This window comes from Callorhinchus milii, unplaced genomic scaffold, assembly GCF_018977255.1.
Source record: "Callorhinchus milii isolate IMCB2004 unplaced genomic scaffold, IMCB_Cmil_1.0 Scaffold1, whole genome shotgun sequence".
NCBI lineage: Eukaryota > Metazoa > Chordata > Chondrichthyes > Chimaeriformes > Callorhinchidae > Callorhinchus > Callorhinchus milii.
In genome coordinates, this window is record NW_024704742.1 from 37,515,857 (window position 1) to 37,541,974 (window position 26,118).

Below are 26,118 nucleotides of genomic sequence, written 5' to 3' on the forward strand. Positions count from 1 at the left end.
ATAACAGCAAAAGGAGAACTTAGAAGTAATTTTTTCACTTCGAGCAGTAGTGGTCACTGGGGTGGCCCATGGGGCCATCAAGTAGCAGCCCGCGGCCATTCATGCTAGTCTAGGTAAGGCCGTGTTCGATCAATACTGTGTTTTCAGTTTTTTTCTTGATTGAATATTTCTTGATTATAAGCATTTTGTGGGCATTTGACCCACAAAATAGTCAATCCACTTTACAATACATTCTGTGAAGGACTTTGAGACTCAACAATATGATTAGCGCTATATCAAATGCAAGGATTATGATCGTAAATCAATCAAAAAAATGTATCTTGTTTGCCGACCATAAAGGGCCGGGTTGACCTAGAGAATTGTTGGGATATTGAATGTTCTGCAAAGTAGTTTGTGGAGGTGAAGTCCATTGTGGCTATTGAGAGGGGAGCAGGCAGGTATATGAAAGGGAGGGATCTAAAGAGTATGGGCGGGGCAGTGGGATTGAATTGCTCTGTGAGCCAGTACGGACTTGATGGTCCTTCTGCGCTTTTTCAATGAATTATGCTGAATATCACACTATCCTTGAAAAATACACTTCATTCTTCACAATGCTCGTTTGGAGGAATAATAAACCTTGCATTTAATATAGCGCTTTTCACGTCTTCTACATGTCTCTAAGTTCTTCACAGAATATCCTGTAAAGTGAATTGACTGTATATTTGTGGGCGAAACATGTTATCATGAGGAGAATACCCTCATCTCACTTGAGCCTAACCCCACAATGCAACACAATACCAGTTTGAGGGTGAATACCTTTATTTCAATAAAACAAAATAAATCATACTTCTAAATACTGATTGACACCAAAGATGATTACTCCTCTCCCGATTCAAAACTTATTGCATTTTACATATTTTGTGACACATTTGACAAGTCACAGCTACACTTTTCAAAACTGTAAATTTCCAATTGTAACCAATGCAATTAAAAGGAAAACTCAAAACGTTTCGGATTTTAAGAGAAACTCATTTCAAATAAACAACGTTCATTTAATATGGTATTTAACTTAAAAATAATTAAATTGTGTCTTGTTCCCTCTGCATTGAATACTATTCCACTGTTAAAATGATGATTTTTTTAAAAAAAACTAGGCATCAGAAACTGACATAACAGACCAAACAATCATAAACAACAAATTATGATTTAAGTTTTTTTGTTAAAAAGCAATGATTTTGCTCTAACATGTTTACAGCTTTTTTTGTGTGTGGAATGAACCCACATGGATCTTGTTGATTCACTGTTGTTTACCGTAGGAATATACAAAAGTAATGAAGAGGATTTTTAAGTTAACTAACACTGCAAAACAAAAGAATATTTCAAGCACAAAAAAGTCAATTGCAATTCCAATACACTACTGCATAGGGTGTAGCAAATTAAATAATAGGGTGTGTTCTGAATACTCAATGTCAACACGTTCTTATTGCTCGGACAGGACTGGAGTATTCTAGGTCCTTTCCCTATCACAAACTATGGTCATTCTCCAACCACCAGATCAGTGCCAATGCTGCTTCCAACTGGATGAAGTGTAACCTAGTTTGAAACCTCCCTGAGATACCCCTAAAGGGAAGAACATAGTCTCTCAAACACACAGAAGAAGGATCAGACTTCTTGTGCGTTGAAATGCAGATGTAAGCTCTTTTGCAAGATGTAAGGCTCCCATACATTCAGAAATAAGGACCACAATGCAAATACACAATTGTATATCCACTTTGATCATTCCTGCCGCCCGATAAAACACTCAGATATCCAAAAAAGGACGATACCAAAAACATTCACAGGTAAATTTGGGATTGTGAATAAAAATAGGTATTGTATGTAACGGCTATGTAATATCTGCTGAAAAAGTGTCATCATTTGAGATATGCATTGTTTCCTAACAATGGGATTAAGGAGGAATTCACAGGCTGTTTGTTGGAGCAATGGAATTAAGTCATCCAGTAAAAATCCATCTTGGAAATATAATTTAATATAGATCTAACTCTTACTCCCTCCAAAAACATCAGTCTTTATATTACTGTGAAACAGAGCACAAAGGTTCAGTCTGCGATAGAGCCAGGTCAAGAGCAGAAATATACTGATTAGTGATCAAGCAATTTACAGGAACACTCAGCATTAAAACATGCTTGCAGTTTTGAACATAATAAAAACTTCCAAAGCATTTATTTAAGTGTAGCACAGTCAAAGGTGGTGCTCGCTGATCCGGGGCTGTGCACTGCTGAGCAAGTCACAAAACTGACGAATTATTGCTTGGTGAATGTCTCAAAGAAGCCCTGGGAAATTATACACAGCTTAGAACCTCAGCAGAAAGCACAATATGTGCAGATACTCACCACTCCTAAGTAGTGAAGATGAAAAACAGGATGTAGAGAAATGTATTAAAGTATATGAAATTTCCTTTTAAATAAAACCTTTACCAACAACCTACAGTATGTTTTCAATGTGAAATACAAACCAGAAACGTTGTGTAGTGTCACATTTCACTTAGTACTATAAAGAATTTATTTCTCCAGCATGTGTGACATTACTGCGTCATGAAGAACAATTGCCGCTGGAAGAACATTAACACTGCGACAGCGCAGCTCGCTGTGACTGATGACGTGTCTGATTCACACCCACGAATAAAAGCGTTCTATCCGCAAAAAACAAATGCTTCCCATCCACTGCAACGCAAAACACTTCACTTTCGGGACACAGTTTTACAAGATCAAATTCTGCTTTTTGGAAATCTATATACACTTCAGACGCCAAGCCAAATCAGGACAAATTTGTTCCTCTCCTCAGTGAGTAACAAGCGGCAATCAGACCAGAACTTTTTCCTCTGGGAAAATTATTCATCTTGAGAGGGCTTCATATTCCATACACCAGATTTCAGGTCACATGCAGTCAACTACATTGCTGGATCCTTGTCCCACGTCCCGGATTTGGTTAACTAGGCAGCCACACACAGCAACTCCAGCTCCTGCCCTGCAGTGCGATATGGACCCAACCAACTCCCACCTAGAATCATTAAAGAACAGAAGAAAAACAATTGAACCAAAACAAACATCGCAAGGTACACCAACTCATACAATCATTTAACTTCCTCCCTCTTGGGGAAAGCTGATGTTTAGCATTCCAGTGCCCCAGGTGGAGGAATGCAGGTCCTGCTTCATGCTATATTTATATTGTAGATGTATTCCAATGCTGCTGCAGATTCACCTCCTTTTACACTGAAAGGTAGAATCCACAATACAGAGGAAGGAGCAGTTGATTTCTGGACGGTAAAACCGCAATTTTATTTTCAGGCTGTGGACCTTCAGCACTGGATGAAAACTGCCAGAAAGCTTTATTCTTTATTGAAAAAACGCAAATTCAGCTGATTATTTCTGACAATTTTGAAAATAAAGTGAACTTGGCATTGATGCCCTGTTCACCATCTGCTCCCCCTGTGTTCCCAAGACCATCCTTGATCATTCCTGTTGTTGAATTGTTCCATCACCAGACTCATGTTTACTCCCAGTCCCCATCTAGAGTCTGAAATCCCCTGCTGTAACACCATCATCAATAGCATTGAGAAAATTACTTTGCTATGAAATGCAGTTATTAGAAGAAATACAAATATTGAATATACAATATCAAATAAGTGGCAAAATAATTATCTAATTAATGAGATGGTCAAGACATTTAAAACAACTTGTGAGCAACTAAAACTGGTCACATGCCAGCACCAATTTCAATACCAGAATTTACACACAAGCATTTCAGAAACAAAGTTTCCTACCGTATTATTTGTTTTCTAACAGTTAAACATGTTGCAGTCAGAGTGGTGCAAATCACCCATACGGACCAGAATAGCACAGGGCTTTCAGAGGTTCACTCATGAAGTTTAATAGCTAAAAGGGTTCCGTTTAACACCAGCAGGGGGCAGAGTGGTTCAATGGACAAAGCAGCAATCTTCCCCATCGTGTGTGACTAGGTTCCCGCTTATTCTTTGTAACACGGGAGAAAAGCAAGGAGGAAAATCAGGTGGAGAGTCCTCCTCTATTGAAGTGAATGCTTCCAAATGTAGCGTTCAGACTAAGTTCAATCTATCTCTGGGATTTCCATGTGTAGGTGGGACGCATGGAATTCTCAGCATGGGGGTTTGGATACTCTTAAGCCTGGTGATGGGTTTCCGCCTGCATCAGCCAACCAGGCTGACCAAAAAAGACGTTCTGCTTCTCAATCTAAGTTCAGCTTCTCAATTGTCAATCATCTCAGGCCCTGGGTCAAAATCTAGTCCAGAAAGGGGCTGTTAGGTGGGTTTCCACAAACAGTCGTGGATTGAGTGAATAAATTATTATTATCCCAAGGCGCTGGACAGTCCAGCATTTGCTCCTGAGCTGGGGATGGGGGCCAAGGAGGTGGGAGGCTGAGGGTTGAAAACATAGCCAAGACGCAGTTAAAGAAGATCGTGAGGCAGATCTTGAAGGTGAGGGAAGGGGCTAGTCAAAGGAACTCCTGGATACAATACAAAATGACATTTGTAAAGCGCCTTTCACGTCAGGAAGACGTCCCAAGGTGCTGGACAGTCAGAGATTTGGACCCGAGCTTGGGGTCGGAACCTGCTGAGCGGACAGTTTGACATGGAATCAGCAGGTTGCAAAGGTAGGGAGGGGGCAAGGCCATGGAGGGCCTTTAAGGCGAGGACAAGGATTTTGAACTCTATCTTCTGGGGGATGGAGAGCCAGTGGAGCCGGGCGAGGGTGGTGTGATGGGGTCACGGAGCCTGGTGCGGGAGAGGACACGAGCTGCAGAGTTCTGGATGATCTACAGCTTGTGGAGGGAAGAGTTGGGAAGGCTGACAGGGAGTTGGCGTAGTCGAGCCTCGATGCGATGATGGGAGTTCCAGAGAGTGAGACAAAGTATTGTAGAACAATAGAATCAGCAATGCAGGCGGTTGGTTACCTGTTTATCATCGGATCATAGGCTTCCACTGTATTCAGATACACGTTGCCATTGTGGCCACCGACTGCAAAGATTTTGCCCATTAAGGTTGCCACCCCAACTCCACCACGTGGCGTTGTCAGCTCGGCTACATACTCCCACTTGTTTGTACGAGGATCAAACCGCTCCACAGAGCTGAGTGGAGAGTTGTCGTCAAATCCACCTAAACAAGACCAAAGAGAAATGAGTCACCAGCAACCTGCAGAGGAGAGATAATACATCAAGGTGGTGGCACAGTACAAGATGCCACACAGCAGAGCAATACAAGTTTGAGCGTGTTATTCTGCCATTCTAGATCTCAGCAGCACTGCTCCAAAGAGCATGGAGTAAATCCTTGCATTTGATACAGCGCTTTTCACGTCAAAAGGACATTTCGAAAATGCTTGAAAGGATTTACTGCTTTACCAAGGTGTAATGACTGTGTATTTTGCAGGTGAGTATACAGACTGGTTGACAGATTTCGAGATATGAAATTAGAGACAAAGTAAAACTAAAAGGTTGTTAAACAAATCAACAACAATTTCCAAAAAAAAATTAAAAATCTGTTTGCTGTGAAGCGCTCTGAGATGCCGTCCGGCGTGGAGGGCGCTATATAAATCCAAGTTGCTGTTGTTAAACAAATCAATCATATCATCATCATTATTATTATTATTCGCTTTCTTTCTTGAAGATAATGATTTGTGCTGAGCCATGTACATCTGGCAGTCCTTCGTTACTTTGCCTAAGTGACCCAGATTCCTCATATGAGAGCCTAGACAACGAGTGCCAGAAAGCTATTCAGCCACAGCAGCGACCACAACAGAGCGTAATCCTGTCTCCACCCAACATCCACGCAAATAAAGGAGAGAGGCTGATCCTCTTGCAATGCTGCCTCTCTAGCATGAAGCTATTAACCAACTTTGCTGTGGAGATTTTTAAATTGTTAACGCAGCAGGTAGAGGAACAAATCCAGGCCCCAAATCCCACTTCTCCACAGGACATAATATTCAGTAAATAGCTGCCTTCCCCTTTCTTTTGTTTCTCAAGATTCCAATGGGAGCATCCGATAAGAAGACGGACATCTCAAAGACAAACAAACTGTACAGTCAATATAGCTACACATCAAACTAAACCAGGCAGCTATCACAGCTACCTTAGGCATCCAAGTTTGCTTGATTTATCACTTTTTCAAAAAAAAACTATTTTTCTACAAAAGCTTGTAAAGACAAAAGCTCAGTTCTTATTCCCCTGATCCACTTTTGACAAGTCCTTTGACTTTTTCATCAAGGTATTGATTCTATGAACACGTGTCAGACAGCGGCTGACCAAAAAATTAATTTAAAACTAGACAGAAATGTATTTTCTTTTGTGGTTGCCAGTCACGCTGAAGATAAGAAGCTGAATAGATTCACTAACATAAATGTCTGACTTTTATGAATTATTTTTAAAAACATCACTTATATCCAATATAAAAATGATATAAAAATGCCTAGGGATTTTTTAGTTGGGATAGCCTACTTAGTCACTATTAGTCACTATTCACGGCCATGCCTTATAAGCCCTTGCCACTCACTCATCTGGTTTTACTCTTCATCTCAGGAAGCCTGATAACTCCGAGCATTAGCTAGCTGCAAGAGAACACAAACTGCTGCTTCTAATGCATCAGCAGGGTCAGTCCCATAACAATTCAATGTAGTCAACACAAATAGAACGAGCAGGCATAAGCTCATTTATAATACAAGAGTGGTATTTAGATCTCCATGCCTGAGGGGTGATAAATAAAACAGCGAAGTTACTGGGAAGAAAATCATTAAGAAACAGTAAGACATCACATCACAGCTGGGGCTCCCTACTGAAACCAGCTTAAATTATATAATTTTTTAAAGAAAAAATACAGATTTTTTTAAGCTATCGAGTTAATTAACAAATACGTTTGGCATATTGAGCAACTTTGTATAACTAAATTATACAGCCTAAGTCTGGATTTAGATGAATATCTAATAGGAGAAATATGAAAAGGGTTTGGGGGGGAAGGGAAAAAGGCAAGAGAATGCGTCTAAACAGATACCTCTTCCAGTGAGCCTGCAAAAGCATGATTGGCTGAATGGCCTGCTTTGTACTGTAAATTTCTATATCTATAATGCTTTAGTTTGCCATGGTTCATAAAACCACAAGAGAGGTTTGGATGAAGAAGGTCCTTTGGCCCCCTTGATCTCATCCTTTAGAATACCCACTCTACCACCACAGTAACAACTTTTTATGTTAAATTAGTCCAGCGCTCTGGCCTCAACCACCTACTCCAGTCATTAATTATTCTCTAAATAAAGAGATACTGTATCCACAACTGTTTGTGGGACACAGCTGTGCACAATTGGCTGCTGTGTTTCGTCCACAAAACATACAGTCAATTCACTTTAGAGTATATTCTGCGAAGCGCTTTTTGACATCTAGAAGACATGATAAAGCAATATATCAAATACAAGGATTATTATTAGTAGTACTTCCTGGCGTCTGTCGTGAAATTGCCTGTTGCAATCCGAAATGTGTCCTCTTGTTCGGCTGACTATGACAGAGATGTAAAATAAATCTTATCTTGAGGTGCAATATGATGATTTTCACAGGATTCCTTTATAAGGAAACTGAAAATATTTCACAAGGACATGCAGCCACAACACTGCAATATGGTCAACTTCAATACTAGGGCACCTGGTTTAGAAATGGTTGCATGAAAGCTTAAAGATTGCTGATTGCAGAATTGTGGAATTTTTATTCCACAAATGTGCCCATTACAAACTTGATACTCACCAACTATGTACAAGCAGCCATTGAGTTCACCCACTCCATTTCCAGCCCTTCTTTGTCCCATTTCCTTAATTTCCATCCATTTATCCAAATGGGGATCATACCTCTCGACACTGGACAAAGATGCCACCCCATCGTTACCGCCAACAGCATATACATAATTCTAAATGCAAAAAAATAAGCGAATGGATTAAATGAACAGATTATTCAAAAGTGAGCAAGATATTTACATTTAATTGCCATGTTAAGGCTTAGAAATACAACATTTATATAGCGCCTTTCATGTGGGGATATGTCGAAGTGTTTAGCGTGTGGAATGCATCTACACAGGAGATCACGGAGATAGGGTGGTGCAACTTCATGAGCGCATATGGAGATGAGGATCTTAAACTTGATCTACTGGGGTAAATGGTGCCATTAGAGCCAGGCAAAGACTTGCGGAGACTTGTGCGAGAGTGGGCTGCTGAGTTCCCACTTAATCTGGTGTTTGTAGAGGATGGTGTGAGGGAGGGCAGAGAGCAGGGCACTGGAAAAGTTAACTCTGAAGGTGCCAAAGGCTTTGTCGAGGGTTTCAGCTGTGTTGGAGCGTGAGGTGAAGCGGCAACACAACAGAGTTGAACAGAGCAAACTTAAAGGTTTCTTTTGAGCAATCCTTTAGAGTTGTATATTGTTAATGTCAACATCTAAACATCTGCAACAGTTTTCTGAGAATGGCTTTAGAAAACTTACATTTTGGACACTCATAATATTGAATGTAGTGGAAAACTGATGTAGTGCTTACCCCAAGTGCAACTGAACCTACACCACCTCTCGGGGTGTTCATTGGTGCCACGCTACTCCACAGGTCTGAGCCAATGTCGTACCTCTCAACATCACTGAAGCAAGTATGATCATCCAGTCCTCCTATAGCATAAATTGGACCACCAAGCGAAGCCAGTGCAATGCCCCTCCTATAAAATGACACACCTTATTTATAATTTGTACAAAAAACACGCTTTGAACAATCATCTTTGTGAAACAATCTACTTCAGGGAATGGATGCTCTATAGCAAATAACCACAGATAAGAAAGCTTACTTCGAAAAGCGTATCGGCTCTCAACTCGTTCCCTAAATAAATCATACGGTCAGTCTCACGGGAAAACTGCCCGTAAGGGCTTATCCACACGATACTAATCTAAACTCAGTTTTGAGTGAGGCAGGTGTGTGTGCCCTAAATGAGCCGTAAAGAGCTGCTGTTTTCGGCTCTCAAATGATCTAAGTATGGTTCAAAGATGGTGGCGATCAAAGCTTTTCAGCTGATTTTGTATATTACTATTCAAAAGTATAGGAGAGGTATTTCTAAATGCATTTCAATGCTGTACCTTAAATCGGAATGGAATCTTTAGGAAGCCTGTACTTGTGACCCTTATGTTGTTATAAAGGCAAAAGTTAAAATTGCTATCAGATGAGGTAAGCTATGACCAAATGCCAAGCAGGGATTTTTTGACATGCCCGAATGGTCTTTGTTATTGCTTGCTTCAGATCCTGCATCTGTGTGAGCTCATTTAGGGCACACACACTTGCCAGACTCAAAACTGAGTTTAGATGAGTATCCTGTGTAAAAGCCCTTACAGGCAGTTTTCCCGTGAGACTGACCACATGATTTATTTAGGAACCAAGTTGAGAGCCAGTGCACCATACTAAAAGCACAAATCGAGTGAGCATCTAGACTGAAAGCGTGTCTGTTTAAAAGTGCATCTCTACCTTTTAGTATTCATGGAGGCTTTCATCATCCATTTATTTGTCAGAGGATCAAACATTTCTATGCTGCCCAAATGTTCGTTTCCATCATGCCCTCCAACTGCATAGACTTTTCCTATGGTTCAACCACGCAACACCGTTAAAAATGTACACGATCATCAACTTAAAACAAAGTCAGCAAAGCGCTTCAAGAAATATGGTTTGAAATGTTATTAACCATCAACTGAGATTACTCCAACGTGCCGTCTCCTGCTGTTCATTTCGGGACCAAAGAACCAGCTGTTTCTGCCGATTGAATAACACTCAATACTGCGGAATGGGTCACCCGCTCCACCTCTGCCACCAACACAAAATAACACACCTGCATGGAAGTACAGAGAAAAGAAACTCATTAAAAGTTAACCACACAACACCAAATTTGGACAGCAAGACGAAAAATAAACACGTATCTTCTGCAAACCCTGATGTGCACACTGCAGTAGACTGTAAGGTCAATGGAAGAACTACATATTCATTCCAGTACATGTCAAGGCCTCGCTATTGATACATCTACAACTGAATGCACAGAACAGTAAAGTAACCTACCTGTCCAAGAAAAACAGACATCTGTTGGGGCAAGTAAATATTTATTGTCATCTGTTACCTTGGTAAAGCACCATACACAAGTTTAGTTATTTGACAGATAGTCGGGTTACATGAAGGCCATTCCGGACTGTAGTAAGAGATTAACCTTGATTAACCTTGAGTCAATAATTCAACTAGGCATAACTCTTAAAATAAAATAGATAGAATTGAGTTGAGGGAAAGGATTAGTATCCTGGTCAATTACACAGTTCCTGCTAATATTGACTTTGTGATTTGAAATGCCTGGTGTATTTCAGTTGCATAGTTGCTATTTTTGGACGCCTCGTTACAGTTCCAGGATTCACTATACCAAAGGATAATGCAAACATTTTTATAAAGTATTTGATAAAATTTAAANTTTTTTGGAGACACCCTGTTTCCCCCACAAAATATACAGTGAATTCACTTTACAGTATATTCCGTGAAGCGCTTTGAGACATCCTGGAAGATGTGATAAGGCGCTATATCAAATGCAAGGATTATTACTTACCCAATTTCAGAGAATATTATGCACACATTAGAGAAAACCAAGACTTGGGGACCACAAAGTATGTCTTTTGGGGTACTGCTGGAGTTTAAGCCTCTGAAGCGGCAGAGCTTACCATTGAGAGCACCATTCGACAAGCTTTCTGCTGCTTGGTCAGCTAGGACTACCCTACTTCTCAGGGATTCAGTTTGCAAGGTTAATAGGAGCTGAGTGGGAGGAACCCCAGAATCATCAATCTTCCCCTCCAAGTCTTGCTCTGCCCACAAAATATACAATCAATTCACTTTACAGTATATTCTGTGAAGCCCTTAGAAACACCTCAAAAACATGATAAGGGGCTATATCAAATGCAAGGAATATTATTTTTATTATTAAGTCCTAATGATAAGCCAGGCTGGCTGATCTGTGATCAGTATACCATAAAGCTGCAGAGGATGGTCAATGGTTGGTCATTTGACATGTAACAATCACAGGCCTTTTCCTCCAGCGGGTGATGGCATGTATCAGGAACCCCTGTGAGCTCCCTTGTGAGCAGCACAAGTCGACATAAAATGTGTAGGAGCATTGTCAACATCCTCTTACCCACAGCTCAAACACACATCTCATTAAGCAATGGTCCTGACATGAAAAGTGCTGTACAAATGTAATTTGTTGTTGTTGAACCAGTTGCAAGTGTGGAGCTTGATCAGCAACTGTTTACCTCTCTGCTTACCAATCAAGATTAACCACATGAAAATGCCTTCACATAATGAAATTCGGTTTCTTAAAAAAAACGAATTTTAAAAAATGTTTTTTCTTTATTAAATACTTATTTTAATTAAATCCTTGCATTTGATGTAGCAAATGGCTTCTCCTGATCAATTGGTTATTCACATTCAGCTGTTTGTGGATCATTGCTGTGTGCAAATTGTCTGTCACAGTTGCATACAAATAAAAGTCATTAACCTTTACAGCAATGCCTTTAAACTGCTTTGAGACGTCTTAACGATACGATAAGGCACTATGTCAAATGCAAGTATTATTATCAGCATCTTTCATGTCAAGATTACAGTTCAGAAGCGATAGACATTTTTTTCCGCCAACTTTCTCCCCCATTTTCCTAAAGAAAAAAAAGCTGCCGTTAATCGGACATTAACGCTGACACGGTCAGCCCTCCTGTACTTATCAAAGTAATCATTCTCATGCACAAATCTAACAGTGAATGCTGGCAGGCTATTCACCCCTCGAGGCTTCCCAATAAGTCCAATCTCGTCCTCACCCGATGTCTAGCAATAGGTATTAGACATTCTATTACAACAATCTATTTCTGCAAAGTCCATGCGGAGGTGGGATGGTTGCAATTCTTAATTTGGTTTGGATTCTCTTAAGCATGGGGATTGGTTTCTGTATGCGTCAGACACCCAGCTGATCAAAAAAAGCTGTGGCAGCCATCTGAGCATCATCACAGGCAGCTAAATCAGTACAAACTAAAACCTTCTGGTTTATTTTGCTCAACGCTGCATTGTTGTGTCTTTTTTTTTAATTCCCCAATGGGGAAAAGCTATAAAAATTAAATGTAATAGATTCTTATTCCTAACAGCAGCTAAACATCTACGTTTTGAAGTAAACAGAAATTGATTCCGTGATGCAGGACCTCTCAACAACAATAAGATACAACAGACTCATCAATGCACCAAATATCGCAAGGAAAGCATGGTCTGCTGAACCATCTACTGTAGTCGATGAAAGCAGGAGTGACAATTTTAGGTTCTGGTTTGAAAGTAATGATTGCACCTTCTTCAGGTCCATATTACACACCACCATTAAGAAAGAGCTGCGGCTGGAATTGCTGTTCATCTCTAGTTTTCAAGAGACTTTGATATCCACAGTAGAATGCATCTCATTAAATTAAGATCAAACTTGTATTACCAGCAGTGTGTTTTCTAGGTGTTGTACGTATGGAGTACTCAAAGTCTGGCACTGGCATGTTGCTCAAGTGAAGATGATAGTTCCTCGCTTCATCCAACAGGTCTCTGCATTTCAGATTCTGCCTGATCATGTTGTCTTTGGCCACAACTCCCATAAGGAAATCAACGGGTAACAAGGGCAATCGAACCTGTTGGCAAGTGCACAGAAAACATAAGCGTGGAACAAGAAATGATGATTCAGTTCACTCTTTCTAAATAATCTAGACTTTAGATATTTGATTATCAACAGTATTTCAATCACATCAAAATCCACCTGCTATTCCTTATCCCAGGTTAACCATAACAAGAACTTGCATTTTTATAGCGCCCTTCACACAGGATAGCGCCTGGGAGATAGCAAGACAAGCATCGACTGTGTTACAATCACCTAACAAACTATGTTCAAACATTGATCCTATCCAGGTGGTTAGCAGATCAGAAATTATCTGTCTTCGGAAATTACACTATTTTATCATGATTAAACAACTTTAGCGAAGTTGGGAGAAAATGTGAAGATCACAAGTGACATCAAAAGTCTAATTGCCACCTTTTTTTTTTGCTTACAACCCTGTACGGCCTGGAACCCAAGCAAGGGAGAGGTGGAGGGTGGGGGGAAGTAACCATAGGCACGGTCGAAGAGGTGGGATTTAACACAAGAATTCAGAACTAGAGACATCAAAGGCTTTCACCATGTTGGATTCATTCTAAGATTCTCTTCAGCTCTTCTAGTTTATATAATTGTGCTGCTGTGTATCTTTATGTGTCTATCTTATTTTATTTAATCACTCTTGGGTAGGAGTTCCACCTGGGTTTAGGTTAGCTCTATTAATGTAATATTTCGGAGCATCCAGAATTCTTAAAATAGTCCAATTTTGAAGCGGTTTCTCTGTAAATTTAAGAACTTATGCGAATTGCGTGCACAACTTAATACAAGAAAAGTTTCTGAAAGCCTTTCGAACTGCACGAAGAGAGTACAAAAGATTGATTTTCTTTCCTTTTATACAAGGCAATAAAAGAAACTTTCTCAAAACAGCCAGAACAATTGACCCACTGTGCTGGTTCTATAGAAATTCTCTAATGTAAAACCAGATGTGAAGAACAAGGCTCCCTGAGCAACCGCTTTCCGCAAGGGCGTCATTCATTTCTGCATCGGGACAACATCTTTTTTAGGAAGGGTTTGAATTCAGTTTTGAATATGACCATTAGACTCTTGATCTAGTCTTGTCTAGCATCTCCACTGTCAGTTTCCAAGACTTCTAGAAGGAAACACCAACACTTTGCGTTTATATCGTGCCTTTCACATGGAATAATATCTTAGAGCACTTTATTGTGATCGGGGTGTGTTGACCATAGACACGGTCGAAGAGGTATGTTTTAAGGCTGAACTTGAAGACTGATTGATAACAACATCTTGCATATGTACGGCACCCTTCACGCAGAGTAGTGTCTTGGAGCAGTTAGAGACTGATAGAATGAAGGACCAGACCTGTATAAGACAAAGCTAGATTATAAGTCTTCCTTCTTCACCTTCGCTATTCACTATATTAATTTATTGCATAAGTACTACTTAGTAATCACTGGGGTTCAAAATGCAGTATTTACTAAAATGGCAATTCAGATCCATCCCGAAAATGGCGATCCCAACTGGTAAACAAAGTAGATCACGCTCAACCTACAGACTCTCGTAGGTCCCACGAGACATTACGGATGCATTTCCTTCCTTTGGTCTTCAAGTACTTTAGTGGTAATTATAACCCACCAGTACCAAAATGTCTGTTCAGTCAACTTCTCAGAAATGCCCGAGATTGCTTGAGAGGAAATGTCCCATTTGATATTGCTCTATCCAGCCTCCTATTTTCTGAGCTCTCTCCTAACCATAAGCATACAGTGTATCCGCCGATAGGGAAGCAGGAGAATCTCCCTCCCACCCCAAATCTAGCTAATGCTGTTCAAAGAACTAATACAACAGCCAAGTCCAAGAAAGCTGTGTAGCCACTTACTGAATCACACGACATTTGACAAGTAATTAGAAAAACTGTAAATGCTGAAAATCGCAGGGTTCTGAAGAAGGGTCACATACGAATGTTAATGAATCATTTCCGATACGCTTTGATCCCAAACCCTCTGGGACGCTACCCTACTTGAGGAGCGCTATATAAATGCAAGTTACTGTTATTATTGATCAGTGTAAAATTCCCACATTTTGGTTTCTGAAACTATTTGACATCTGGGTCCCATCTCTAACCCATTGACACTCCATACATTTAATACCATCCGAGAGGAAAAAAGATTCCCATTCAAAAAAAAAACAGAAGGCTCATCCTTAACCACACTGAATCCTTAACCACACAGACCATGTCAGTGAAACCACCAGCCCAGAGGTGAATGCAGCACCAAGCCTGTGTTGCAACTCTCCCCCAAATCAGTTTCGAGGGAGAACAACATATGATTATGACTCTTTTTCATGCATACAACACTGTATATTCTGTAATGTATGACAGTGTGCTGCAAACAAAGAATGGCTGTGTTTAAAAAAAAGTATAAGGAAAATTATTTTTTTTAACCCTCACTCGCCTTTCCACAAGCAACCCATAAACATGAATTCAGTCAGTCAACACTCTAGTCAAATGATGAGCCCTCTCTCTGCCTTGTAAAATTGAGCCAACAAGCAATTATACATTCAGTCTACCATTGAGGAGTGCACCAGAAGCAGACACTGAATGGCAATATGTACAACATCAAAACATTCTGTTTTATCCACAGGAATCTTAAACTGACGAGACCTTTCACCCAGAGCTGAAGACAAATTGGTTGTAAACCAACTCAAAAGCTTTAGCCAACTCTGCCCCAGGCATCTGAAAAGACACTGTTACACAAAAGCCGAGAAAAGTCATGATTTGAATGTCAACAGTCAGAGCCTCTGATGAAAATCTTCTAAAAGATCATTAACAGCCTAATAACTGCACAAAACAATTAAAAACATCTGATAATACTACTCTACTTCCCAATTTAGTACAATTTTGCACGTCCTGACTGTTCTTTTTGAAATTTAAGACTTGCAAACAGAGAAAGCACAGACTGCACATTGTGTAAAAATGATGTAGCCCACTGATTCACAACACACTATTAATCCAGTATTCAGTTGAGAAATTAATACAATTCATCCGAATGGCTTGTCAGATTTAAAGAAAGTTGAAATCATGAACTCACTGTTCACTACGTTCTGTAGTTAGTTTTAATAATAACTTGGGCATATATAGCACCTTCCATGTAGAACATGTCAAAGCGCTTTACACAGATGGAGTTGGAGCCTCATCGGGGTAGAGTGAAGACGCAATCAAAGAGTTATGTTTTTAGATTGATTTTGAAAGCAGAGCGGGAGTGAGTGGGAGAGGGAGGGAGACTGAGGGATTTAGTGAGAGAGTTCCAGAGAGTGTGGCAAAGTGGCTGAATGCTCACCCACCAATAATGGGGAGAAGGGGGCCAGAGTTTACAGAGTGGAGGGAGGAGAATTGCAGGAGATTGCAGAGATCAGTTGGGGCAAGGTTGTGAAGGGATCCTAAACTTGATTTTAAATGATCTTAATGAACCGTTTAGCATTACTTGTTATGGAAAAAAGCGATTTAAAAATGTCTGAACTCATTAATTACTTAAAGGAGGGGGTGGGGACAAGATAAAAAAGAAAAAGATTCACTGGAAAAGCACTCCTTCTGTCTTACCGCACTGGAGAAAAACATCTGGTAAACTTTTCAAAGTTATTGAATATGCAAAGCTAGTAACCACAAAGCATGCAATGTGACACTATCAAAACTCAAGTTATTCCTACTCGGCAATAATCTTTAAACCCTAGAGGTTGGGATTTGATCAATCACATGCAACATCAGGGAGATATAATGCTGGAACAAACCCCATGCTCAGTAAATGTATTCAGTGGATATCTCAGCACGATACTGATCAAGCTTGTGCTGAGTTTGCTGATCGCTATCTGATTTCCCCTGCTGAACACGAAATGAAGAGTGAACAGAGGATCAAGGTCAGCTTTGATGTCTCCTCCACTCCAATAGACCAATACCATGCTTACACTCATAGTCAAGGTTCACATATACATATAACGACCACATAACGTGACACCAGAGGGCAACAGTGCATGCAGTACTGAACCCAATACTGTCTGAGGAAAATCAAACAGAAGGAGTGGGCGCAAGAATCTTACCTCCATGGTTTCAAACATAAACAACGCCTACCTGGCCAAGAACTTGATCCAACCACATGGCATGATGCTGTGGGTTTGTGTGCAGCCATTTAATGGCAGCACTGTATACCTGCTTTTCATGTTCCACATTTAAATTGCTGGACGAAAGAAGTGTGACCAGGTGCTTTGGTGAAACGTTTACAAAATCTTCGCAATCTACCACTTCATTGAAGTGTTCACAGGCGTATTTATCAGCCATGCCCATCAGGTCCACCCGGTTGTGGCTCTCAGCAAACGTGCGCACGGCCAAGCAGTTTGAAGGATGAAAATGGGCTTTCATGTATTCACAGCACGCCCTGGCCACCAGCTCCACCTGCAGAATGCAGGCAGCATAGAGGAGAGGCTGCACGTTGTCCACAGTGAGGGTAATCCTGGAGCAATAGGCAAACTTCACCAGGTCATCAACTGCATCACCATCAAAATCTTTAATCTCAACCAGGTCCTGTTTGGCTTCTGCCATTTCAGAGAGAAACATAGCTCTGAAGTAGGGAATCACACAAGCCAGGACCAGTTTGTGGCATGGGATAACCTTGGACCCAACCTATTTGGGAAACAAAGAGCACAGACTTTAGAATGAGATACTTTAAAAAACAGGATAGAGGGAGTAAATCTGGAATAATAATTTCTGTTTAAAACAGAAGGAAAAACAATTTTGAAAAGTCAATGCACCGTGAGACATGGAGCCTTTGGAGATTGGCATGCACCGGTGCAATGAGATGCAAGTTCTTGTATTAATTAGGAGCTGATAAGTATATTGGGCAAGTTAAAATTTGTGAAGGGTGGAGACAGGGAGGCCAATGGGGAGAGCACTAAAGAAATTAACTTAAGAGACAATGAGGCATAGTTAGGCACTTTTGCAGCAAGTAGCAGTGTTAAGTGAATAGTGTTGATAGCAATGAGTCAGATAACCTGATTACAACTCATATCAAGATTGAACAGACCGCAGAGTTTGCACAATACCAGGTTCAGTGTGTGCAAGTATTCAGAGACATTAATGGATTCAGAACCAAAGGCATTTTAGTGCTGGTGAGAGCCAAATAAGACAGCTTCAGTTTTCTAGACATTCAGCTGTAATTAGTTGTGGCTCATCCGAGCTACCTCTTACACCTCCCTCCAACTCTATCTACAGATCATATAAAGAGGTGCTCATTTATATGAGAGAAACTATCTTATTTTCATAATCTAAGAGACAAAGATTACCACATCAAAACCTACACGACTGATTGTTGAAAGGGTTGTAAATTACTGGACAAAAGCAATAAATTGCAAAGAACAAAGATTAATGTTAAATTGTGGTTTGTCAGCAGGTAACAGCAGCAGCAACCGACTTTTAGGTTGGAGAGCTGGAATATTTCATCCCACTTGCAGATAACGTCTCGTGTGCAATGTACAAACCATCTGCTGAAATTAGTGCTGGTTCCAGCACAAGGTCTTCTCAAAATTACAATTGCTCCAGAGTAACACTTTACTGCAAACCAACACCATGTTAACAGGGCCATTATTGTTATTACCTACAGTAGATCAATTCATTCAATTAAGGTCTGAGGGGAACATTTCACTTGCTTAATTATTGGACTTGCTCTTCACTGGAACTGGTATCTTGGCACGGTGTGCGAAACAATGTGGCAGCTCAAAAGCCAATACAAGTCAGTTGTGTTCAGTGTACTTTGCTGTGCAGTCTTTGCAAATGTAATCAATTAGCAAATTACCACAATGTACTGAGTTTTCAGTGCCTTCTTAAACCAGCTGACAGAAAGACAATAAGATTCATGCAGTTATATCAATTTTTAAAAAAAAGAAAACTGGCACATTATTAGTGGGTTCCCACCACTGAATTCCTTGAATTTATTTTACATATACTAATAAATTTGAATAGAAAAATTCTGACGGATAATAAAGCCATCTATTATTTATTGCAAATTAAATAATTCACTATGCAGCTCTTAAAGAGTACATGCATCCTACAGATTAATCATTGTTTAAGGCTGCCATCAATTAGCAAGTCTAACACAGACTAAAGTTAAATAATGGATTGATGATCTGGTACTGATGGGGATTAAATCAAGCAGCCTGTCTGTAATGTGCCAAGATATGGCAGCAGCAGTACAAGTTTATTATTTCTTGTCATTAAAAGCAGGGTCTGAATTATTCAATAAAGACTAAGCACTACCTAGGATACTTAGTGGAATAGAATTTAACTGATGGTGACTTGAGACGCCGACAATTCTACAATCTCCAGATGTTTGATGCATGTTGCACATCTAGCATTTCCACTGCAAGATGAGTGTTGTCTTGGGAGAAAGATGCATTTCCTAGTACTTTTGTAAAAGAAAGTTATTCCCCTATAACCCTAACCCTGATTCATATATATGCTACGCTTGCAACCAAAGGATCCAATATGGAATGAAGATTGACACACAGACAGACATTTCATCTTTATCTCCACTCAACTGGGAGGACTCTGCGCTTTAAAAAATGTAATTTTGTTGTTGTTGCTGCGGCTTAGCTTCGTCTGTATTTCTTTATTTGTTCCTGCCGCTTGGCTATGTGCATGCTCTGTGACAGAGGATGCCACAGTGCCACAGTCAACCGGTGCGGCCACCAGGTATAACTGCAGTGCATGCATGCATATGTACTTGCTCTGTGACGCACAATACTGCAGCCCACTTTGACTCGGCGGCCACCGTAACTGCAGCAAAAAATGCAAAATTGAAAATAACTCATGAAACATAGGAGATACCTGAAAACAAATATGCCCATGTCACTCCCAAATGCAACACCTTTCCGATAAGGTATCAATCATGTTTCTATGTCAATCGGTTATTGAAATCCTTCTTGAAGCGCAGACAGACATTGTCGTTTTATTAGTATATATATACATAGCTAGAAAGAAGAAGATAGATAGAAAAAGATAGATATATAGACATTTTTTTCTGAAAGGAACCATTTCTCTCATTATTTCCTGTCTTACTAGTAATTGTTCTCAGCTCACTGTCATTCTCATACCTATTTTTAGAAAGGGTGAAACAGCAAGTATTATTTATAACAGTTATTTTTAAACAGGACACTTATGTTCAAGCAATTGCAGTGATTATCACAATTTAATATTTTATATCATATCAATTCCAGGCTTAATATTCTACCAAGCGGCAAAGGTGACAGTAAGAGAGATCCCAATATCAAAAGTGACAAAAGAAGCCCCGACACTGGTGCGAAAAGTCTTAAATTGATAAAGAAGGTAGAACTTCAGCACCTCGTGTTCCTGCTAGGAAAGAAACCTACAATAATCAAGTTAATTATATTAAATGGGACTTTAGCTTAATGTCTCATCTGAAAGGTGCCACCTCCAACAATGTATTGCCGTGCCAGGCTAGACTGTATGATCAAAGTCCCAACATGGGGCTTGAACACACAAATGTCTGACAGAGTGAGGGTGCTGCCAACAGCACCAGGCTGATACTCTCTTCTTAGTCACTAAAACACAAGGATAATCAACACAAAAACAAAAGCTTTCTTTAAAAAAACCCTGAATGATGTTTAAAGATCCTCTTTTGTTCCTTTATTTACACTCCAACAGGTCCAACCAACAGCAAGAAATATCACAAGACCAAGGAATTGGATTAAATGCTGAAAAGATCTCTCACCTTTAATGTTATGTCGCAGAGTTCTTTGGCTTCATAGAACTGACAGAGCGAGTTGTGATAATCCTTCCAAGCTTCATTTGCTTCAAACACGAAAGAACCATCTCCTTCAGTGTCATTGTCCGAGGGCTTATCAGGAAATTTCCGATTCTTTAGCTGCTGATGCTTCAGCTCTGGAATCATATCCCCAGATGACATTTCCCCAGATGCTATGGTTTCAGCTGCAAATACCTGCTCAGGGTTGAGAGAGACTTTCACCATACTACCTTTTTAACATCAAACTTGTTGGTAGTATCTGCAAGCCAGTTCATCCCTGGATAACAAGAACACCACCAATTAATAACACTAAATAATAATCCTTACATATGGTACGTTACCTATAATATTGAATGTCTCAATATATTTCACAGCAACTTCCTGTAAAACGTAGATATGTAAGCATGGCAGCCAATTTGCACACAGCTTTGTTCCAAGTGCACGATTAACTGGTTTATTAGCCAGGAAACTAGGAGAAACTTCCTTTTTTTCTGACTAATGCTGTGGGATGTTTAATGTCCACCTGAAGAGGCAGACGGCACTTCAGTTTAATACCTCATCTGAAGGATAGTACCTCTGAAAATGTTGCGCTCCCCCATCTTTGCATTAGAGTTTCAGCACAGACTATAAACTCAAAGCTCTGGCATGGGATTTGAATTTGCAACCTTCAGTCATTTCAGTCTCCTCAGTTTTCACAACACTTCACAGTATATGCTGGAGAAATCCTCCCGCGTAAGAACATAGCCAAAAATTTACAAGTTTCTAAGGTTTATGTTTTAACATTAATTAACATTGTATAATGTGGTTTCGTTTTTAAAACCATTTGATTGCGGTGGGTAGGGTTGGAGGAGTCACTTTCACTTCAGACACAATTAATCAAATAACATCAAAAGAAAAGCATTTTTAGCAAGAGAATAGCAATAATTCCATTCACCGCATTTATCTTCAAAGTATTTTAAAGTTCTCAAGAGTGCAAAGAGAGTTGCACATTGGAGCATCAATATACGGCTACATTGAGGAGCAGGACAGCGTTAAATGCATTCTTGTAAACACTAAATTTCAGGGACATTCCATGTTAAAAAAGGGTTTATGGGCAAGTCTGAGCATGCCAGGGTGAAAATAAGACAGATAAAAACACATGTGAGAAAGTGTGTGCATTGTCCTTTCCATGTGGAAGGTGTTATATCGATGTAAATTTGTATTGTATGTCAGGTGATTTGAGAGCTCACTTCTTCTTTGAAATAAAACATATTTTTTAAATAAAAGGAGTTTTAAAAAAAGCAACTGGAAGTCATGTTGGTACTGTTTGGGCAGAAGCGATGTTACCAATCAGTAAGTACATCTACTTTGATCCAAGTAAATGAAGCAATCAATCTGCACCTCATTAACATGATGTACATTTTAAATGTGCAATTACTATTTTGTAGTTTGTAAACACAGCCAGACTAAAGAAATCATGCAAGTACAGATGCTCTCGATCTTCATTTAAAGTACTTTTGTTACAGCCAGATGTCTCCATGCTCCTCCACTGAGAAAGGTCAACTCAGACTGGGCTTCAGTTCAACAAGAGGCAGCTCTAGAAGCCAATGTCTGGGGCCCCTCTTGGTGTGAGGAGGATAATAATAATCATCCTTGCATTTGATATAGCGCTTTTCACGTCGGGAGGACGTCCCAAAGCGCTTCACAGAACACACTGTAAAGTGAATTGACTGTATATTTGTGGGCGAACGCGGCAGCCAATTGCGCACAGCAATGTCCCACAAACAGTCGTAGATTGAAAATGACCAATTTATTATTGTTTTTGGTTTTGGAGGGATTATTATTTGGCTCTGTGTGGAGTGAGGAAACTTGCCCAAGGTTTCGCCCTCTGCCTGGAATTGAACTCAGGTCTCTCGCTTGCAAAGCGAGTGCTCTAACCAGTGAGCTACAGGACTCCAATATCCCTGTCAAGGATAGACAGAGAGTGAGTGCTGTTCACCCATGTGTATTAGAGGAACCGGGAGGCGTCGGAATTGGAGTAGAGGAGCCGGGCTGGGGAGAGAGGCCGGGGCTAATTCGAGGCAGCGGGAGGTAACCAGGAGAGGGGACGGGGCAAAGCAGGTTAGTGCGGGAGCGAGGTCGGTGGGAGCCGGCAGGTACTGGCAGCCAGGACCGAGGCCCTGGGGATCAAGACTAGTCACCTGTACCGGCTGGTGACTGGAGTTTGGCACAAGATATTCTTTTTTAAAAAATCCCGCGCCTGAACCAACTGCCGAGACTGTCCGCGCGAGTCACTTCAGTCCGCGTGTTTTGAATCACTGGAACCAGGTAGTGTAGTGTTATTGTAACCTCCTTCCCTTCTTCTCTCTTTTCCCTGTAAGCTTCTCTGTGTTATTTTCCAGGTTGGGCAACCTGGTAAATAAAAATAATAATAATAATCCTTGCATTTAATACAGAGCCTTATCACATTTTCGAGACGTCTCAAAGCGTTTCACAGAATATATTGTAAAGTCAATTGACTGTAGATTTTGTGGGCGAAACACAGCAGCCAATTGCGCACAGTAGTGTCCCACAAACAGTCGTGGATTGAAGGGAGCGATCGCTTTTTGAAGGAATTATTACCCCCAGAAAAGCAATCCACCGATTGATTAACTACTGGGTTCCTACTTACTGCAAGGTAAACAGAGGCGTGTTGAGTAAGGAAACTTGCCCAACATTTCACCCTGCCACACTCGGCCGGCTCCACAAGCTCCCCGTCACTCAGAGAACAGAGTTCAAAATCCTCGTCCTTGCCTTCAAGGCTCTCCACAGCCTTGACCCTTCCTACCTCTGTGACCTACTAACCCCTTAACAACCTGTCCCTCCCTCCGCTCAGCAGGCTCCGGCCTGCCCCATGTCACCCGCACGGCCCACCCCACCATTGGCAGTTGGGGCTTCAGCCTCTCCGCCCCCACTCTTTGGAATTCCATCCCACATTCCCTTCGCCCCCTTCCCTCCTTCAAGGCACATCTTAAGACCCTCCTTTTCGACCGTGCCTTTGGCCACCCTCCTATCCTCCCTTACCCCAGCGCCATGGGACGTCTTCTCGAAGTGAAAGGCACTATACAAATGTAATTTTGTGTATTGTATTGTATTTTCACAGACTTTCATTTGATACTGATCAACAGTATTCAAGGAGTCCTGTAGCTCAGTGGATAGAGCGCTCGCCTTGCAAGCGAGAGACCTGGTTTCGATTTCCAGCAGGGCGACACGTTGAGCAAGTTTCCTTATTCCACACACATCTGTTTACCGAACAGTAAGTAGGAACCCAGTTGTAAGTTGATCAGCGGATCGCTTTTCCAGGGGTAATCATTCCTTCAAAATAATAATAAATTGGTCTCTTCAATTCACAACTGTTTGTGGGACACTGCTGAGCTCAATTGGCCCCTGTGTTTCGCCCACAAAATATACAGTCAATTCACTTTGCAGTTTATTCTGTGAAGCGCTTTGAGATGTGATAAGGCGCTATATCAAATGCAAGGATTGTTATAGCAATTAGAGAAGCCTGGTATTTCCTAACCCAGGAACACCAAGGCCAATGGTAGCTCTCCAACCACTATCAAAACTGAGAATTTTTCAGAGTTACAACCTTTGATCTGCATGACTGACTGTATCAGCTCGTTCTTTACCCACTTACCCATCAGGTAAGTTATGGCTTTCACTTACAAACATATGCACTATCGGAGTATACCCATCGCTACTTGTACCAACCAACCAAGTACCAACCAACCAAGCTAAGGCAGTTATACAAGACTTGGGTTTTGCACAAGAATGGAGGAAAATAGTTCTTTGAATAAACATTAACTAAATGATTCCTCAAATGGGAGTCACGTTCAAAAGATTTGGCTGATTTCAGAGAAATGGACCTAGGCCAAATTCAGCTGAAGTAAGACTGATCCAAGCAGGAGAAAAAGAACTGAGTAACTCCGATCCAGATGGTGTTTCTTACACTCAGTTCACTCTGTTTGCTTAAAATATCTATGAACGTGTTTCACACTGGTCTCTTTATTGCTGCTCAAGGGAAGGAAAAGAGTTGGCTCTGTGCAAAACAGCAGCTGAATTTGCATATAAAGCAGAAAAGGCAGACCGCGTTCCCGGTAGCCACAACACCAAGTCAACTGTATCGGCTGCTGCCTGTATATCACTTGGCATCCCAACAACTGTCTGGCCACACCTAAATGAACACTGTTGTCACACACACACACTTACATCCAATAGGAGTTAGTAGATTATTGAGCAGAAACTCTGGTTGATTTCCTTCCCTCCAGAGCACTCAAGCCTTCGTTGGGACCCCAATGAGATCAGCTAATTGTCCTTTGGGTAAATAGACCAAATAGGGGATCCAATATGCAGCAATCCTGGGCTCTGAATACCTCAAATGATGAGAGGAATGTCTTGCGACTATAAATCTGTAAAAACAGTTTGGCCTTCACTGAATAATTTGTGGGCGCAGGCTCACAGCACAAAGCTGTCTGACTTCACTCGCGCAGGATAGTGGTGCCTGACCAAAGCTGGGCCACCTGTCCCAGGCCAGAGGCAGGGGAGCTGGAAAGGCCTGCCCATCAATGCTATTTTCCTATACCTTGGGAAAGAACCTAAATCCGTTGTGACCAAACCAGTCCCGTGTCAGTTACAAGAGTGTTTGGGGAAAGATCACAGAAATAGGATTGGAGTGGATACCTCTGGTTGGGCTCTAGCGCAGCACAGGCTTGATGGCCGAATGGACTCCTCTGAATGTTGAAATTGCTATGATTTTTTTTTAACAAGTTGCCAGAGCATAGGAACAGGAGGAGGTCATTCAACCCCTCGAGCCTGTTCCGCCATTCTTTTAAATCATGGCTGATCTATACCTCAACTCCAATTACTCGTCTGTACCCCATATCCCTTGATACCCTGACCTAACAAATACCTATCCAATTCAGTCTTTGAATTTAAATTAACCTAGCATCCATAGCCTTTTGAGGGTGAGAATTCCAGATTTCCAACAATAACAAAATTATATTTGAATAGCACCTTTCACGTCGGGAGGACGTCCCAAGGCCAGGACACTCGAATCCGAGCTGGGGGTCGGGATCGGGGAGGGTGGAAAGCAGAGGGGGAAAGAAGGTGACCAAAGGCATGGTCGAAGAGGAGGGTTTTGAGACAGATCTTGAGGGAGGCAAGGGAGAGGGCAAGGCGGGACCGCGGGATGGAGTTCCAGAGGGTAGGACAGAGTGGCAGAAAGTTCACCCACCAATGGTGAAGCAAACCGGAGCCCGCTGAGCGGAGGGAGCAGGCAGGTTGGTAGGGGGTTAGAAGACGCAGAGGTAGGCAGAAGCAAGACCATGAAGGGCTTTGAAGGTGAGAACCAGGATTTTGAACTGTGAGGCAATGGCAGAGTCGGTCAGTGTTGTGGAGGTGGGGCAAGGCATAGAGGGTCATGGCATGGATATGGGGGTAAAAGGACAGTTGAGGGTCAAACAAGACGCCCAGGTTCCTGTCCGGCTTGGTGAGGTGGAGTGTGCAACTGCGGATGCTGATGCTGCCAGTGCCTGAGGTGCGGAGACACTGGCGCGAACCAATCGGGAGGGCCTCGGTCTTGCTGA

General features: G+C 41.2%; 1 protein-coding gene across 2 annotated transcripts in view; it reads right to left on the reverse strand.

Moving 5' to 3' along the window:
• Positions 1-780: 780 nt before the first annotated feature.
• The window catches only part of klhl8 (kelch-like family member 8), a 28,821-nt gene continuing 3,483 nt past the window's right edge, over positions 781-26,118 (reverse strand). For both annotated transcript variants that reach the window (XM_007896932.2, XM_042340242.1), the window contains 9 exons: positions 20,483-20,792; positions 16,831-17,379; positions 12,549-12,735; positions 9,747-9,890; positions 9,533-9,644; positions 8,570-8,738; positions 7,792-7,951; positions 4,969-5,170; positions 781-3,039 (listed from right to left, as the gene is read on the reverse strand). In XM_007896932.2, the coding sequence (XP_007895123.1) occupies positions 2,916-3,039; positions 4,969-5,170; positions 7,792-7,951; positions 8,570-8,738; positions 9,533-9,644; positions 9,747-9,890; positions 12,549-12,735; positions 16,831-17,379; positions 20,483-20,740 (1,905 nt within the window). In that variant the 5' untranslated portion in view covers positions 20,741-20,792 and the 3' untranslated portion in view covers positions 781-2,915. The remainder of the gene's footprint in view (positions 3,040-4,968; positions 5,171-7,791; positions 7,952-8,569; positions 8,739-9,532; positions 9,645-9,746; positions 9,891-12,548; positions 12,736-16,830; positions 17,380-20,482; positions 20,793-26,118) is intronic.